The 18,517-nt window shown below is 45.3% G+C and overlaps 1 protein-coding gene across 3 annotated transcripts in view; it reads right to left on the minus strand.

The window, feature by feature from the left end:
- Positions 1 to 14,989, minus strand: part of LOC311243749 (L-rhamnose-binding lectin SML-like) — a 29,362-nt gene extending 14,373 nt beyond the window's left edge. For 2 of the 3 annotated variants that reach the window (XM_084333092.1, XM_084333090.1), the window contains exons 1-5: positions 14,950 to 14,989; positions 12,652 to 12,693; positions 2,581 to 2,658; positions 856 to 900; positions 137 to 272 (exon numbers count right to left, since the gene is read on the minus strand). In XM_084333092.1, coding sequence (XP_084189218.1) covers positions 137 to 272; positions 856 to 900; positions 2,581 to 2,658; positions 12,652 to 12,693; positions 14,950 to 14,980 — 332 coding nt within the window. In that variant the 5' untranslated portion in view covers positions 14,981 to 14,989. The remainder of the gene's footprint in view (positions 1 to 136; positions 273 to 855; positions 901 to 2,580; positions 2,659 to 12,651; positions 12,694 to 14,949) is intronic. The other variant, XM_084333091.1, reaches the window with a different exon arrangement.
- Positions 14,990 to 18,517: the final 3,528 nt, after the last annotated feature.

Genomic DNA, 18,517 nt, shown 5'->3' on the forward strand with positions numbered 1-18,517 from the left:
AGTATAGTTATGAGTATAGTCATGAGTGTAGTTATGAGTATAGTTATGAGTGCCCATAGGCTAATTCAAGCCTTCTGGGAGGGATGCTCCTCAAACAGGTTTATAATCTAATGTACAGAAACAGACCAAGGTTTACCTTCTTTCAGCAACCTTGGTGGAGGTCAGCGCTGAGCAGTGGACGTTTCTGAGCTGACTCACATGGCTGGAACGGCAAGTTGTCCTGTCATGACGACCATAATCGGCTCTAATGACAGTTATAACCTTCCCCACACCTGAGAGGAGGAGGAGGAGGAGGAGGAGGAGGAGGAGGAGGAGGAGGAGGGAGACATGTAGAAAATATAAAATAGATTGAGACACAGAGTGATCAGAGGAGCAAGAGATCAATCATGTGTGTGTGTGTTTAATTTATGGATACATATTGTATCAGATTTACATGTATTGTGATTAATATAAAGATAAGATAAGATATTCCTTTATTGATCCCCTTGGGGAAATGTGGGTGTCATAGCAGTAGGAGGGGAGATACAGGTATGGGCAGGGAAATAGTAGAAACACACAAATATAGGCAATAAATCTGAAAAAAAACAATGTGTAAACAATATGATTAACAGAATATAAGAATATGAGAAAAATAAACAGTGTAAACAAAGGTGCAGATGAGGGTCTGTGTTACATCAGTTACATTTTGTCATTTAGCTTAGTTATATTATACGTTACAATAAATATGGGCAATAGTCACGGTTCTTCTCTCATATTTAATCTTCGAAAGAGAAACTACACTAGCTCCTCATAGAGGGGGAACAGCAACCAAATGAATACATACATACAATCATAAAAGAGAGAATGGGACCTTACCACATTCAAGCGTAGCAACAAGGTGCTCACATGCAACAACGTGAACTGTGAGGAAAACACAGGAATGATTCAGATTAGTCATCGCTTAATAGTCAATCATAAAAACTGTTGATTACTTCTTAAATTCTTTTGCTCATCCCATAATCTAACCTTAACCTTAACCCTGACATGCTATCATCAAAGTATTGTTGTTCTTGTAACAGGGTGGGTGTCTTGATCTAGTGGTGACTGCACACCTTTTTTTTGGACCTTCATCGATACTAAACGTAAATATATTACTTCTATATATAAGTAACCTAAAGTCTCAAGGTCACAGTAACCTATAGTAAAGTCTCAAGGTCACAGTAACCTATAGTATAATATATATTTATAAACTACTTGAGTAATAGTGCTAATCAGATGTATGTACAGAGTTGTAGTATTAATATGTACAGTGATACCGGTATAAGTCATACTGGCCAGCAGCGTAACTAGTAACAGTAGGATATGTACAGATATAGATATAGTATCTACAGATATGTACAGATATAGATATCGTATCTACATATATGTACAGATATAGATATAGTATCTACAGATATGTACAATGTACAGATATAGATACAGTATCTGCAGATATGTAAAAGGATTATGGGTTATTGTCCTGCTGCTGTCTATTATACCCAAATAACTGGATAAATAAAATAGTTTTATGAATCTTAATCAATTGCATTAAGGGATGTGTTCAATGTTACATTTGTCCACGGAAGTTTCAAGTTTGTTATTATATGTCACAACAAAATACAGAATACTTTATATGAAATGATTATTTCTGAAAGAGCCCACGAGAGTGTGCTACATACAGTAAAAAAAAATAAAGTAAGTAAGTAAAAAAAAAAAAAAAAAAAAAAAAAAAAACCCACTGGCAGAGGTCATAGTTCAAGCCCAGGTCCCTGAGCTTGGCTACGAGTTTGGAGGGGACTATGGTATTGAATGCTGAGCTGTAGTAGATGAACAGCATTCTCACATAGTTCCCCTGCCTCTTGGCCAGGTGTGATGCTGCTGTGTGCAGCACATGGGCTATGGCGTCCTCCGTGGACCTGTTGGGGCGGTATGCAAATTGCAGGGGGTCTAAGGTGTTGGGTAGGGAGGAACAGATGTAGCCCTTCACTAGCTTCTCAAAGCACTTCATGGCTATGGAGGTGAGAGCTACAGGGCGATAGTCGTTGAGGGAAGCGGGCGTGGATTTTTTGCGTACAGGGATAATGGTGGACTTTTTCAGATAGCTGGGGATGACAGACTGTTCTAAGGACAGGTTGAATATGTCAGTGAATGGGCAGCCAAGCGGCCGACCCGGGTTCGATTCCCGGACCCGGCGGCCTTTGCCGAATGTCTTCCCCCCGCTCTGTCTCCCGTTCTTCCTCTCTCTCTCTCTCTACCGGACTGCCCGGTAGTACAAACAAATAAAAATCTACCAAAAACATAATAATAATAAAAAAAAATAATAATATGTCAGTGAATAACCAGACAACACCCTGGTACGTTTCAGTCATTGCTAGATAAGTCTGTGGTTTCTACTTTGTCACGTAGCCAACCTGTATTGTATCACTCTGTTGTATTCTGAAAGCTACTTGTTATTATATTATTATAATTATATTATATTATATATTGGCTTGTTCTGATTGGTCGAGCTACAGCATCCTGTCCCTGGTAGTCAAAGCGTTGAGGAAGTGATTTATACTGTACCTGAAGCCTGGCGCTGGATGTGCTCCTTACTGCCACACATGCTATCTGGTTTAGAACGCAGTCGCAGCCGCTCGCCTCCTCACCAAAACAAAAAAAACATGAACACATCAGTCAAGTTTTGGCCTCGCTCCACTGGCTGCCTGTTCGCTTTAGGATCGATTTTAAATTAGCCCTAAATGTTTTTAAATCACTAAATGGCACGGCTCCTCCCTATCTGTCCGAGCTCTTGCACTGCCACACCCCCCACAGATCCCTCAGATCAGCTGACCAGCTGCTATTGGTGGTGCCTAGAACTAGGCTCAAGACTATAGGGAGACAGAGCTTTCTCCACCGCAGCGCCTAGATTGTGGAACAGCCTCCCCCTCAGCGTACGGACCGCCCAGACCGTGCAGGCTTTTAAATCACTTTTAAAAACCTACCTGTTCTCCTTGGCCTTCCCCCCCACTTAATCACCACTAGACCCCTGGCCCTTCTATCTTTGTTTTACTGTGTCCTACCTGTTTTTATTACTTTCATTGCTTTACTATGTTTTTAATCTTATATCTTGCATCACATTATTTTGTTTTTATCAACCTGCCTGTGAAGCACTTTGGTGCCAGCTGCCGCTGCCTGGAAATGTGCTATATAAATAAAATTGACTTGACTTGACTATCTGTGGAGAGAGACACCAACTTGAAGAGCAAATATTGATGCACCAACTACAGTGGTTCTTGTATAGTAAATAGATGGATATAGCAAGATAGCATAAGTATAACTGTAGATTGTATAGTGGAGGGGGCGGAGCTAGGCGATTATGGAGTAGACGTGTTTCACGTGAGCTCCCTTCTACCGTGCGGAATATACGTTTCTCCCCATTAGTCTTTATTTTATTTGTATTTGTTTTTTGTCTGCTTGTTAAGTCGTCATGTTTCAACTACTGTCGTCGACTTTTTTAGACTTTCTGCGATGTCGGTGGTGGAAACCAGATCCATGAGCGCTCCAACCAGCAAATTGCCGCCGGGCCTGGCCGCGCCATCGCCCGGTGTCGGTGAGATAACAGATAAGCGAAGCTGTGCTCTCGGTCATGACCAAGCTCCATGCAGAATCTGAGACACGCTTCGCTGAAACACAAAGAAAAGTGCTGGCGGATTTTTGTGATAACCTTCATCGAGAGATATCAGAGGAAATAAGGTTGGCGGTCGTCCCGCTGATAGACAAGATGGAGTCGCTGTACGTTGTCTCCTCGGCTAATGCTAACGAACTAGCCGAGCTAACGACGGAGGTCTCATTACAGGGCGAGAAGATGGCGGATTTGGAGTCCTCCCTGCTGGCTAGGCAGGCTGAAGTTGCCAAACTACAGTCGGTAATTGTGGAAATACAGTCCCGGGAGAGACGCTACAACATCAGGATTGTTGGAGTACCGGAGGGCAACGGGGAAGGCCGTCTCTCTGAGACCATGCCGGAATTGCTGCAAGAAATACTGGGGAATGATGTCCTCCCCACCCCTCCCGTATGTGAATCGGCCTACAGAGCGGGCAGGACCACTCCTGGGGTGAACAAGGAGCTGCCGAGGCCCATCATTGTCAAGCTGAACAGGCTTCAGCAGAGGGAACTCATCATGCGGTCGGCTCGTGCCAGAAGGGGTAATCTAAGGCTTGGCGATCACAAAGTGGCCATTTTCGAAGACTTTACGCCGGAGGTTCAAGCACAGAGAGGCGAATACAAAGTGGTCTTATCCAGGCTATGGAAACTAGGCCTGAGGTCCACGCTATTCGCTCCCGCGAAATTATCTGTGTTGGATAAGGTCGATCGTCGGCGTTCATTTTGGTTGTTGGCTAAAGCGAAGGAATATCTCGAGGGGATACCCGAGACTGTAGCTTGATATCTATGTCGGGTGAGTGACTTGGCGATGTGGGCCTGGATACATTGATAGGGCCGACTATTCACAAATACTTGCTGTCATGCCCAGACATGCTAACTGTACACTGCCCATCCAACTAGCGGGGCTTCCCAATGACTTCTGTTACTTGCTAATGCTGACCTCATGGTCGTACTTGTGTATCGCCTCTTTGGAAGATAGCGAGCTAGCTGAACAATGTACATAACAGACTCTAACGTGCTATCCGGATTCATCACTAGATTACGCGCTAGCCTCGGGCTAGCTAGCGGGCTGCGTCTATCGTCTGCACCGTGACATTCGAGACCCGTTAATATTTACGTACTTTGGTTGTTGTTGCTGTTTAAGTGTCATCGGTTCGCACAATTCAACGGTGATCGGGTCCTTAACTAACTTCTTGTATGCTTTTATTTTTATATCCAGGCTGTTTTGAGCTTTGGGCTCCGGTAGGAGAAGATCGGTTGAATATATATATATACAATATATGATAACAGGTTGTGTCAGGTATTGCTTATTACCATCCCCGGGTTAATGAATGTGTTTAATTCTATTCTTACATAGGTCATGTCATTCCAGCCGTTGTGCCTGTTCAGAGGGGCTGTTACAGGTGTGCACTTTGACCATAACCCCCTTTTTTCCCTTTCTTATTATTGTCGTTGTTTAAATGACATCTGTTTGCGCAATTTACCTGTGATCCGATCCTGCCTTGGACTATCTGCTGGTATGCTTTAATAAAATTTTGTTTTGAATTTTCCTTTATCCATTTGTGCTATAACATTGCGACGTTGATGCGCAGACTCGGAAGTAGATGGTTGCAGGGTTGATGTTGAGTTATTATATGATAATGGCTATTTTTTCCATTATAGTTATCTCAGGTTAGGGCCAAGGCTCACGGTGGTTTTCGACCGATATCTTTAATGAATTTAATTTGTATTATTATTTGTGTTTATTGGACTAGTGGGGGTTTAATCAGGGGTTTATCTAGAGGGGGGTCGGAGTGGAGAGCGTCTTATTGGATCCATGACTCCAGTGGGAAATGATAGGAAGATGACCATCCTTAGTGGATGGGGCATAGGGAGGGGATTGGAGAGTGGGTATAGGAGGGTTTATAATAGGACGGGTGGGTTAGGGTTTAGAGTAGAAGGAGGGGGGGTTGTAACTGGGGTGGTATTTTTATGTGTTTTATGTACTGTTGTCTTATATGTGTGTAATTGTTCCTCCTCTGAACTCCTGGGATTGACCGTCTGGGCCTGCCTGGATCAGCGCCTCTGTACTCAGCCTGGCTGCACTGGTATGTTCTCTACGCATTTAGACAAACTCGACCATGGCTAAATTGAATATTTTAATTTGGAACGCTGGGGGTCTCAACACCCCACACAAGCGTGCCAGTGTCCTTTGGTTATTGAAGAGAAGAAATATTGACATTGCTCTTCTTAGTGAGACGCATTTATTGTTGGGTGATGTGTCAAGGCTAGCAAATCGACAATATCACGTTATCTCCTCATCCTCAGCCGATGATAAGACGAAAGGAGTCGTCATAGTTACAAGACGTAACCTTGATATCAAAGTCCTGGATGTGTGGTCGGACACGGAGGGAAGGATTACTATAGCAAAAGTTGAGTTTTCTCATAGGAAGATGGCAATAATAGCATTGTATGCCCCTAACACATTTGATTCAGCGTTCTATAATACAATCACGAAGAACATGTTGGAACTTACTGGATACGCTCTCATTGTGGGTGGCGATTTTTTATTATTATTATTTTTTTTTTTTTCCCGATTTTTTTTCTCCCATCCCACCCTTCCTGGTTGTTGCGTACTTTCCCCTACTGTTGGTCCGGGAGACCGGAGACTGTCACATGCTTTCCTCCGACGCATGTGCAGCCTGGGGCAGGCCAACCTGGCCGCGCAGGTTCTCACCGGGGAGAGTGTAGCGTGTGGGAGGCCACGCTATCTCTCCTCAGTTCCAACCCTCGCTGAGCAGGCGCCCCCCGACCGAACTGTAGGGGTCGCTGTCCACAACGCCCAGGACCCACCCTTCAGCTTTCCCACCCCCTGATACAGCCAATTGTATCAGTGTGAGAGGCCAGCCAAGCTGATAGCAACGCCGGGAGCTGGATTCGAACAGGCGAATCCTAGTGTCTCCCGGTGTTGGTGACGAACGCAATCTCCGTGCGCCACCTGCCCCCCCCCGTGGGTGGCGATTTTAATGCGTGCTGGGATGCGGAGTTGGATAGGTCCGGGTCCTCTGAAACAAGCGACCAAAAACGGTCCTCTAAGGCCCTCAGGATGTGGGCCCAGGACACTGGGCTCGCAGACCTATGGCGCTTATCCAATCCCACCCTCAAGGATTACTCTCACCTGTCTGCCAGACACAAAACCTTCTCTCGAATAGAATATGCATTCGCATCCCCTAATTTGTTTGATAGTTTCGACGTCTCATTGGTTCCCCTGGCTCTCTCGGACCACAAGGGGATTTTCCTTGTGGCAACCTTTGGCAGGCTCTCCACGAGAGCTCCCAGGTGTTGTTTTAACTCAACCTTATTAAAGAACGATGATTTCTGCTCTGAGTTCAGGAGTAAACTAGCTGAATTCTTGCAGATCAATGTTGGCACAGTCGATGACCCCAGGGTCCTATGGAACGCATTGAAAGGATTTATCAGGGGTCATGTCACACTTTTCGCCTCCAACTTACGTAAATCCCGGTCAAAAAAACTAGAAGGACTGGAAACATTATATGCGGATCTATACGCATCATTGCAAACTAACTATAGTGAACGACTAAACACACAACGTAAGATAGTCAAGAAGGAAATAAACTCCATACTTAAACAACAGTCTGAGTTCTTGATACATACAGTAGGACAAGGCAAAATTACTACTTTCACGGCTCCAGGCCTAGCCATCTATTGGCAATGAAAATACGCTCGAATGATCATTTCTCGGATATCCCCTCGATCAAGACGCGACAGGGTACAATCACTACTGATTCGAAAAAGATCAACGACACTTTTAAAGAGTTTTACTCACAGTTATATAGCTCAGAGGTTAATCTCGACGACTCTAAATTTGAATCGTTCATTGGCGGGCTTGAGATAACCCACATTTCTGAGGAAGAGGCTAAGGAACTGGGGAAACCGATCACCCTTATGGAACTAAGGGAGACGATTGCTGTAATGCAGAGGGGTAAGGCACCAGGCTGGGATGGTATTCCACCCGAGGTGTATTTAGCTTTCTGGGACCAACTGGGCCCATTGATGCTCGATATGATCAATTACGCTATCGAACAAGGGGAGTTCTCAAGAGATGTCAACATGGCGCTGATTTCTTTACTTCTCAAGAAGGACAAAGATCCCAATGATTGTGGTAGCTATAGGCCCTTGAGTCTTCTCGGGGCCGATTTAAAAGTGTTTGCCAAGGTGCTGGCCCGCCGCCTGCAGAGATTTATGACGGTATTGGTACACTGCGATCAAACTGGTTTTATCCCGGGGCGCCTGGCTGCAGATAATCTTAGGAGGCTGTTACATGTAGTCGATAACAGTAAAGACAATACAGCTCCGTCCACTGTTCTGTCTTTGGATGCCATGAAGGCGTTTGACAGACTAGAATGGTCATACCTGTGGAAAGTACTTGAGGTCATGGGTCTTGGAAAGAATTTTATTCATATGATTAAAGTCCTGTATGCCTCGCCGTCGGCAATGATACTGACAGGCAAAAACTGTTCCACACTTTTCCCAGTCTCCAGATCTTCTAGACAGGGTTGTCCTCTGAGCCCGGGACTATTCGCGCTTTCCCTCGAACCATTGGCCCAATTTATTAGGCAATCGGAGGACATCGTCCCCATAATGATCAATAATACACCACACAAAATTGCTCTCTATGCGGATGACCTACTGATTTTTATGGATGACCCTTCCCGGTCGGCCACAAAATTATTGGGAATAATCAACGACTTTGGTAAATTGTCAGGCTTTAAGATTAACTGGAACAAATCAGCCTGCCTACCTCTTAATGAGCTGGCCAACGCGGTGCGACTACCAGCTGATATCCCCATAGTGGAACATTTTAAATACTTAGGTATAGAGATATTCCCCACGCTGAGTCAAACTACTAAGTACAACTTCACGGGTACTTATGATAAAATACGCCAGGATCTAGACAGGTGGTCGTCCCTTCCTAACTCCTTACAAGCCCGAGCTTCCATAATCAAAATGAACGTTCTGCCTAGGATACATTTTGTTAGCTCAATGCTCCCCCTGCCCCCTCCAATAGGCCACTGGCGCAAGGTACAATCGATGGTATCTAAGTTTATCTGGAATAACAAACGCCCGAGAATCAAAAGAGCTACTACTCAACGTAGGAAACAAGATGGGGACCTCGCAATCCCTGATTTTAAGCTTTATTTCTGGTCCTTCTCACTGAGACCTCTGATGTGCTGGCTAGACCCGGTAGATGCTGTATCTTGGCGCTCCTTAGAAGCGGCGGCGGTCTCACCGCTAAGATTGCAGGATGTGGTGTACTCCACTGTCTCTATTTCGAAATGCCGGCTGAGGTATGGACCGATCATAACTCACGTGATCCAAACGTGGCGTAATGTACAGAGGTCGTGTGGGGTTAAATGCCCATGGCACCTGGACTCTCCAATTTTTAATAACCAGCAATTACTTGTTGGGCACAAGCCGGTTAATATTCCTCAATGGCAAAGGAGGGGAGTTCATACTCTGGAGGATATTTATGATAAGAACGGCCTCCATGCGTTTCAGGACTTAAGAGAATTTTATGATCTTCCCGGCGAGTCCTTCTTTCTTTACCTTCAACTAAGGTCAGCGCTGAGGGCGCATGGCGTGCCGTGGGCTCAAGCTTTGCACCCACACCCCTTCCTCAGGCTCATAGTGGACAGGACGACCTCCAGAGGGTTTGTCTCAGACTTTTATATGCTCTTAATTCAATCCACGTATAAAAATGTATCATTGGATACAATCTGGCGTGTGGATATCCCGGAGTTGGACCCTGAGTTTGACTGGGATGATGTTTGGGCAAATGTGGCATTATCTTCCCGCAACCCCAATCACCAGCAAATTAATTTTAATTATATTCATAGGACCTATCTTACACCTAGGAAGCTATTTGCTATGGGACTGATAACCGACTCTCGGTGCACTTTGTGCTCTCAAAAGGCCACTGGCACTTATATGCATATGTATGGGATTGCCCACCAGTGGCCCGCTTCTGGAGGTCAATAGCGGACAAACTTTCTGATCTGTGTGGCTTAACTATCCCATTCACAGCTGTTACGCTACTCCTGAACGATATAACAACACTACCCGCGTCCGTACAACTGAAAAGGGTTGTACTAGCGGGCGTCACAGCGGCGAAGAAGCTAATAGCAATGAGATGGAAGGAGCCGGAGAAGCTCACAGTGATTAACTGGTCCCTAACACTGTTGGATGTGATTTATCTTGAGATATCCACGGCGTGGGTGATTGGGGTAGGGCAGGCTGGGATTGACCTGTGGTTCGCAGCAGCTGAGAAGGTCAGGACCGCCGTGTGCGGCTGAGCGGGGTTGGGGGGCTTGTTCGGGGGAGTCCGGTGGTCTCATGGGAGGGGGAGGAGGAAATGTCTTGTTCTGTCTTGTCTTTTGTTATGTCCTGAATTTAACTGGGGATTTATTGGGGGGCAGCTATTTAGCTATTTCTTCATTATTTGGTCATTTATTAGATAGCCCCCCTTGAAACCTTGAAACCTTGAAGTTTTGAAATTTTGAAATTTAAAATTTAAAATTTAAAAAGGTTGAACTCTATTTTCTTTTCTTTTTGTCTTTATAATTTATTAATTGTTATTCTGTATTATTATTGTTTTTGTTATTTTCCTGTGAAGTTCTGTGTATTGTGATTGTGGTTAATGTGTTTCATGTGATTAATAATAAAAAAATTTGATCAAAAGAAACTGTAGATTGTATAGTAGTGTACATGTAGCCGGTGTCGTATTGCTCTGCGTTGTGTTTCAGATTCGACCCCTGTTAGGGGATTGCCCCGAGTGGGAGTTGAACCCCGGTCTCCCACGTCGCGGGCGGCATCACAGACCACTATACCAAGAGGTGAATTCACCCCTAAGTAATGGGTCTGGATGCCTCTGGGGAGTGAGTTTTACTTGCAGTACCGCTAACATCCACAGTCACTTCACAACACTTGAAGTCCATCGTGACTGTGGATATACTCGCGGCAAAATTTCTTTAAATTTTTTTGGTAGATAAGGGAAGTCGGCAAATCAGATCCGTAACTTCGGGATAAGGATTGGCTCTAAGGGCTGGGTCGGTCGGGCTGAGGTGTGAAGCGGGGCTGGGCTCGTGCCGCGGCTGGAGGAGCAGTCGACCCATCGCCCTCCTCTCTCCGCCGCCGGAAGCTCGGAAGTCGGCCCGTTCTGTGTCGTCTTCGTTGGGTCTCGCGTTTCGGCGTGGGTCCCCTGCGGAGGCTTTGCGGGGCGGTGTCCGGCGGCCGGGTCGAAGGCGGGTCGGTGGAGGGGTTGGGGTACGGTGGTCGTCGGCCGTGACTCTGGACGTGCGCCGGGCCCCTTCTCGCGCTCTATCGACTGGCCACCGTCCTCCGTCCGCGCCGGCACCCCTCCTGAGTCCGGCCGTGGCCCGAGGGTCAACGGTCAAAAGCCTTAGTGGGGATCCGGACACGGTCTTCGGTATGGCGCCAAGGGTTCCGAGGGGGTCACGCCTTAAGTTCTAAGTCATTTTGGGGCTGAGCCCCTGACTCCCAATCCAACTTAGACCCCTACAGGGCCACCTGTCTCCTCTCTCTCTCCCCATCTTTGGGTGTTCTTTCTTGATATCTTGTTAATCATTTTACTTCGTGCATGTGCACCGTCTTCTCACAATTAAGCCATTATTTCTTTTTCATATACCTGGCTGCCGCCTTCCATCCGCGCCGGCTCACCCACATGACTCCGGCCGCGGCCTCTCTCTTCGCCCGGGTCCTCACTCGCGGTACCTCCGTTACATACATAAGACCCAGTGCCTCATCCGTATAACATTGTATTGCACTATCGCAGGACCTTAGCATGTCTTTTACCATGCTTTTTGTAAACTTTATGTACATTATACCTGTTATGTCTTAGATAGATACAAGATACAAGAGTTTTATTTGTCACGGCATACAGGTATACAGTGAAATGCGGGGGGTCTCGCCCGCAACGATGTGCATAATACAAGTAATAATATAATATAAGAGTCCAACCAATAGACCGACATAGTGCAATAACAAGTAAACAAAGTAGGCATATCGGTATCTGTACATTCTTAAAGTGATCTTTCCTTCTGTAAAGTGTCCGTAGTGTGAGCGTGTGCAGCATGAGTGTGTGTGTGCTCATGTTAAAGTGGCTGTTAGTGTGTGAGCGTGTACAGTGTGTGTGTTGTGTGTGTGCTCATGTGTGCTTGTGCGTGGAGAGTTCAGTGTTCAAGGCTCTGATGGCCTGGGGGAAGAAGCTGAGCCTAAGTCTCTCTGTCCTCGTTACTGGTGCTCGCAGGCGTTTGCCTGACCGCAGCAGCATGAACAGGCTGTTGTTGGGGTGGTGAGGGTCTTTCATTATCCTGCAGGCTCTGGATTTTCACCTCTTGTTGTATAGGACCTGCAGGGTTGGTAGTGCAATACCCGTGGTACGCTCGGCTGAGCGCACCACTCTCTGTAGGGCCTTCTTGTCCTGTGCCGTGCTGTTGCCATACCAGGCAGTGATGTTTCCAGTCAAGATGCTCTCTACAGCTCCAGAGTAGAAGGACTGGAGTATCTTCCCAGATACTCTGAACTTCCTTAACTGTCTCAGGTGGTAGAGGCGCTGCTTCGCCTTTTTAACGACTGAGTCTATGTGTGTTGTCCATGTCAGGTCCTCTGAGTAATTCTTATTACTTGTATTATTGCACAAATGTCGTATTCTTATTACTTGTATTATTGCACAATCGCTGCAGGCATGACCACCCGCATTTCACTGTATGCTTGTATGCCGTGACAAATAAAACTCTTGACTTGACTTGACTTGACACACTCGCTCACTCACTCACTGGTTCATAGTATTTCACTTCATCAAATAAAAGTATTCAATCAGTCATTCAATCAATTCCATTTCTCTTTCTTTCTTTCTTTCTTTCTTTCTTTCTTTCTTTCTTTCTTTCTTTCTTTCTTTCTTTCTTTACTTACTTGCACTTGCACTTGTAAGCCAACAGCAGGCTGCTGTCAACACTGAAAAACAACAGAGGTCAGATTCTGACAGGTCTCTTTATTTATTCATTAATTGCAATGAAAGCATTTTTGTTTTTTGTTGTTATTGGTCACTCTCATGCAAATCCAGCCTTGCAGTATTCAGTCAAAATTCACATTTTAAAACACTTGTTGTCAGTGTTCGCGGGTGGGAAGCCGGTGGGTTATGAGTCCTGGTCGTTACAATTGCGACTCCTACTGGTCAGTCTGCCTGTTCAGCAGGTAGGGGATCTTGGGGAGATAGTGTGTATCGGAGGAGGCATGTGGTAGTCTACACCCTCCCCAGACCAATAGAGGAGGCATGTGGTAGTCTACACCCTCCCCAGACCGACAGAGGAGACATGTGGTAGTCTACACCCTCCCCAGACCGACAGAGGAGGCATGTGGTAGTCTACACCCTCCCCAGACCGACAGAGGAGGCATGTGGTAGTCTACACCCTCCCCAGACTGACAGAGGAGGCATGTGGTAGTCTACACCCTCCACAGACTGACAGAGGAGGCATGTGGTAGTCTACACCTTCCACAGACTGACAGAGGAGGCATGTGGTAGTCTACACACCCTCCCCAGACTGACAGAGGAGGCATGTGGTAGTCTACACCCTCCACAGACTGACAGAGGAGGCATGTGGTAGTCTACACCTTCCACAGACTGACAGAGGAGGCATGTGGTAGTCTACACAGTCACACCCTCCCCAGATCGACAGTAGGGTAGTGCAATAACCAGGAAGGGATGTAAATGTAAGTCAGTATCGAGGCTCTTTATTGATCCAGGCCAACTGTCCGACTAATTTGATTGTGAATAAATTGTTCTATAATAATAATCATAATAATCGTTAATAATAATTCAGATTTGTATTCGTAAACTTTTGGAGTGTCAACTGTTCCTAGTCCCAGGCACCATGACATGACCACATCTGGAGAAAAGATGTCAAAGGTGTCTCTATAATGCGACTATGATTGGAGTGAACCACATATGTTACAGCGATTATGCTTATTGTGAGCTACTGGTTTGATTTTATTTGATTTGATTACGGATCCCCATTAGCTGGTGCTATAGCAACCAGCTAGTCTTCCTGGGGTCCACACAAAAAAAGGATACAAAAACTATTATTATTGCAAAACAAAATTATTAAAAGTCAGTACTCAACACACAATGCACAATGAAACTAACAATTACGATGGCTAAAATTACATGCAAGCAAAGAAACAGAAAACAAAAAAACAAAACAAAATACTTTACAGTGTTAAATACAATTTAAGATTATTTTTTAAAGTGAATCTACTGTAAATGTAGCAGAGGTTTTGAGGCAGGTTATTCCAAAGAGTTAATGATCTAAAAATAAAAGATCTCCTTAAAGCGTTGGTTTTTTGACCTGGTAATTCAAGCTGCCCATTACTGGAACCTCTAGTGTAATGCTCATGCACAGTATTACTATAAACAATCTGTTTATGTATAAAAACAGGAGTTTTACTGCTCATGACCAACTTGAACAGCACAAGTGTATTAAAAGACAATATATTTTCAACGTTAAGCCAAGAGAGGCGGGGCATGCGGCTCACATTAGACCTTAGTGAGCAGCCCAGTACCAACTGGCATTAACATAATCACAGTATAATGTTTACAGGGCAATAATACTCACATTATTGTCTTAATCACATTAATGCTGTGCATGTAAATGTAGCAACAACAAAAAGAAAAACGTTGGCTGCAAAGAAATAAAATTTTGTTAAATGTAGCTGTTAAATAATGAATCACTTGCCACTGTGACTAAAGAATTAGATTAAATTAAAATGTATTGTCATCAGTATAAGATAAGATAAGATAAGATAAGATAAGATAAGATAAGATAAGATATTCCTGTATTGATCCCCTTGGGGAAATTCAGGAATATAATGAAAGGAAGTTTGGCATCCAACCATAGTGCAAATGTAACAGTAAAGTTCAATAGTAATATAAAATGTACAGGTGATTCAACTGGGTATAAAATGTATAAATTAGTACTACTGTACAGAGTTGTATTATTAATATGTACAGGTATAAAGACACTATGGTAGTAAGTCATACTGGCCAGCAGCATAACTAGTAAGAGTAGGTAAGGGATATGTACAGATATGTAAAAGGATAATGTGCAGTTATGTACAGACTGACATATATATATATATATATATACACACACAGAATAAATCAATAATAAATAGCATCATGCCTGATCATACAGCCGTCAGTTGTTTACTCACACAGTACAGCGCTGAGCCTCAGGTGGAGCATCTTAGAGAAGGTAACTGAACAGTGACAGTAATACAAACACACTCAGTATTTATAAGGTGGGTCTGGTTACTTCTACTTCTACTACTTACTACTCGTTACTTCTAAAAAAGTAAAAACCCAACAGGTTTGTAATTATTTGAAATATTCCAGTGGCCTACTTCCTTATTCCTTAAGTTCACACCCCTATGGTTTTTGTTGGAGCATCAATCAATTTCTTTAACTCTTTCAGTGCCACTCACGAGATTTCTCGTGTTTTTTTATAGGTGGTTGCTAGCCACTCACGAGATTTCTCGGATTTTTATTTTTTTTTTTTTTGCGATCTGAAAAAATATTGCATCACCCGAGCCTACCCGAGTATAGCCGAGGGGCGCCGACGATCACTGTGGAAAAAAGCGCCCCCTGTCGTCTCCCAGATGACATAAGTGATTTTGGAATGGACTCAATGAAAATGAATGGGGAAAAAAATCCGGTACTCCACATTTTCCAGTTCACTGATCCAGCCGGGGTTACTAGAGTTCATTCTGGAGCCTCAGATCCCCGCGGATCATGGAGTTCTACTGTATCGCGTTGGATCCATACACGTATCGATTTTTTCGAATGGTGATCAGGAATTGGAATATACCAGTTGGATACCATCTGATGTCAGGTAAGGACTCTATGTTATCAGTGGTAGGATAATCAGAGTAAGTTTGATGAAGTTATAAGCTGTTTTGTGAAATGTCTTCTTTCGGTTTCACTGTAAAAGTCCGTGAGGAAATCAACGGAGCGATTATCAGTGCGCGGCCGTAATATGCGTGCGTGCACGTATAATATTGATCATCTAGCGTTTATTTGAAAACGATTCATAAAAAGGCCGACGAATATCAACGTTGTGGAATATTCCACTAAAAGACGATTTTCATAGAATGCTCCAGAATGAGCTGTTTTTTATATCAAAACGGGGGCTTTTCTAACTGCTCTGAAACGGAAACGACGCGATAAAAAAACAATCTGCCTTCACAGCACTGACTGGAAAATAGTATTTGATAATGCGATGGGCAGATTAGACACATAGCCATAATTTAAAACATAGATTAGGCGATATTAACGTTAACATTGGCGCCGATGGTGGCATTCAAGCGGTAAAACGGAAAACCAGGCGTGGCGCTGAAAGTGTTAATGACCACCCAGCCAGGCTGGTGGAATTTGGTAATTTATACACTCTGCTGCTTGGACTATTTGCATCAAGACTGTGATTGTTGTACTGCAGAGTTATTTTATTGCACTGTTTCACTCTGTCTATTTATGAGTTACAGCGTTTCCTGGAGTTTGCCAAATTCTATAAGTTTCATCCAAAGCTACAGTGGCCTGGCAGCCCCCCTCACCTGGCAGCCCCCCTCACCTGGCAGCTCCCCTCACCTGGCAGCTCCCCTCACCTGGCAGCTCCCCTCACCTGGCAGCTCCCCTCACCTGGCAGCCCCCCTCACCTGGCAGCCCCCCTCACCTGGCAGCCCCCCTCACCTGGCAGCCCCCCTCACCTGGCAGCTCCCCTCACCTGGCAGCCCCCCTCACCTGGCAGCTCCCCTCACCTGGCAGCTCCCCTCACCTGGCAGCTCCCCTCACCTGGCAGCCCCCCTCACCTGGCAGCCCCCCTCACCTGGCAGCTCCCCTCACCTGGCAGCCCCCCTCACCTGGCAGCTCCCCTCACCTGGCAGCCCCCCTCACCTGGCAGCTCCCCTCACCTGGCAGCCCCCCTCACCTGGCAGCTCCCCTCACCTGGCAGCCCCCCTCACCTGGCAGCTCCCCTCACCTGGCAAACCCCCTCACCTTGCAGCCCTGCTCACCTGCATGGTAGCCCCTCTCACCTGGCAGCCCCCCTCACCTGGCAGCCCCCCTCACCTGCCAGCCCCCCTCACCTGCCAGCCCCCCTCACCTGGCAGCCCCCCTCACCAGACAGCCCCGCTCACCTGGCAGCCCCCTCACCTGGCACCCTCACCACTCTCACCTGGCAGCCCCCCTCACCTGGCAGCCCCCCTCACCTGGCACCCTCATCGCTCTCACCTCCACCCCGTTTCACTGGACCTCTGAGGCTGTGGGCCTCAAACTCCCCTCCTTCCTCCGTATTCATCCCATGTTCCATGTGTATTTTTGCTCTGTGTTTTTGCCTTGATGTTTTTTGACAGTGTTTTTCTGTGTGCAGTTCTGCGTGACCCCAGCCCTCCTCACCCTGGAGACAGAGGGGTTGATGTCAAGGCCATTGGTTTCCACAAGTTTGGAGATGAGTTTGGAGGGGATGATGGTGTTGAATGCTGAGCTGAAGTCGATGAACAGCATTCTTACATGGGTGTTGTTCTCATGCAGGTGGAGAGGGTGGATAGGGTGGAGTGTAGCACTGAGGAGAATAAATAAAAGTTTGAATATATATATATATATATATATATATATATATATATATACACAGACACAGTAAGAATAAGTCAATAATAAATAGCATCATGCCTGATCATACAGCCATCAGTTGTTTACTCACACAGTACAGCGCTGAGCAGGGCCGGACTGGGGAAATAATTCAGGCCGGGAAATATAGTGCGAAATATAGTCCCAGTCAGGACACTTTTTAAGCGGGGGGTCCCCCACCAGGATTTCTTTTGTTACAAAGACTTAATTTCCTGCATTCTGGTGCAGGAATGTTTGAAATTGTACCCAACACATCCTGCGCCAAGAACGAGTTACGCCGTTTTTGCCCGCCATGCGTTGAACGCCAAGAACGACTTACGCCATTTTTTTGGTATCAATATTTAATTTTTTCGCCATGGCATTCATAATTCATCCAGCCAACCTCCGGACTCCAGCGGGACCCTGTATGAGATTGCAATGCCTCAATACCGCGACCTGGTGGATGGTCGGGCGAGTTACACTCTCGCCAAAACCGGAAGTGCCGATCGGTGCATCGAGGAAATCCCTCCGGCAGTGATATCTTGTTACGTGGCTCCAGACAAACACTATAGTGCATTTGGATCGCTTTCTAAACGTAATAATCTATATGATTTCGGCATTTATTGCGCCATACAAACCGGAAATGGATGTAGGAGATCGGCGTCAAATAATTGGGATATTTTTCCTCCAGTCTCATTGGCGAACGGTAAGAGGACAGTAACGTTATTTTCAGCCCGATTGTTTATTCATTTCACTGCAAACCATCTGATCAATATATCAACCCATACTAAATAAAGCCGTTACTGATGATCAAGGAATTATAAACGACCCCCCCCCCTTTCCTTCACGCATGATGAAGCATAATGTTGAATTTTTTAATATAGCGTGTATAGGAAAGAAACGCCAATCGATAATCTATCATATGTCAGGGCCTATAACTCTCGTTTTTGGAATTACTGCTATACTGTCTAAAAACATACTTATATTCTAGACGGTATTAACACAACAATGTATGAATGAAAAAATATAACGTTCCCACATCCTGAACGATAGATAATCGATGTTGAATGGGCCATAGTAATGTCAATATAGCAATAAAATTTAAAAAGTTATAGCCCTGCA

The sequence above is a fragment of the Notolepis coatsorum genome (genome assembly GCF_963971535.1).
Source record: "Notolepis coatsorum genome assembly, chromosome: 17".
Lineage (NCBI taxonomy): Eukaryota > Metazoa > Chordata > Actinopteri > Aulopiformes > Paralepididae > Notolepis > Notolepis coatsorum.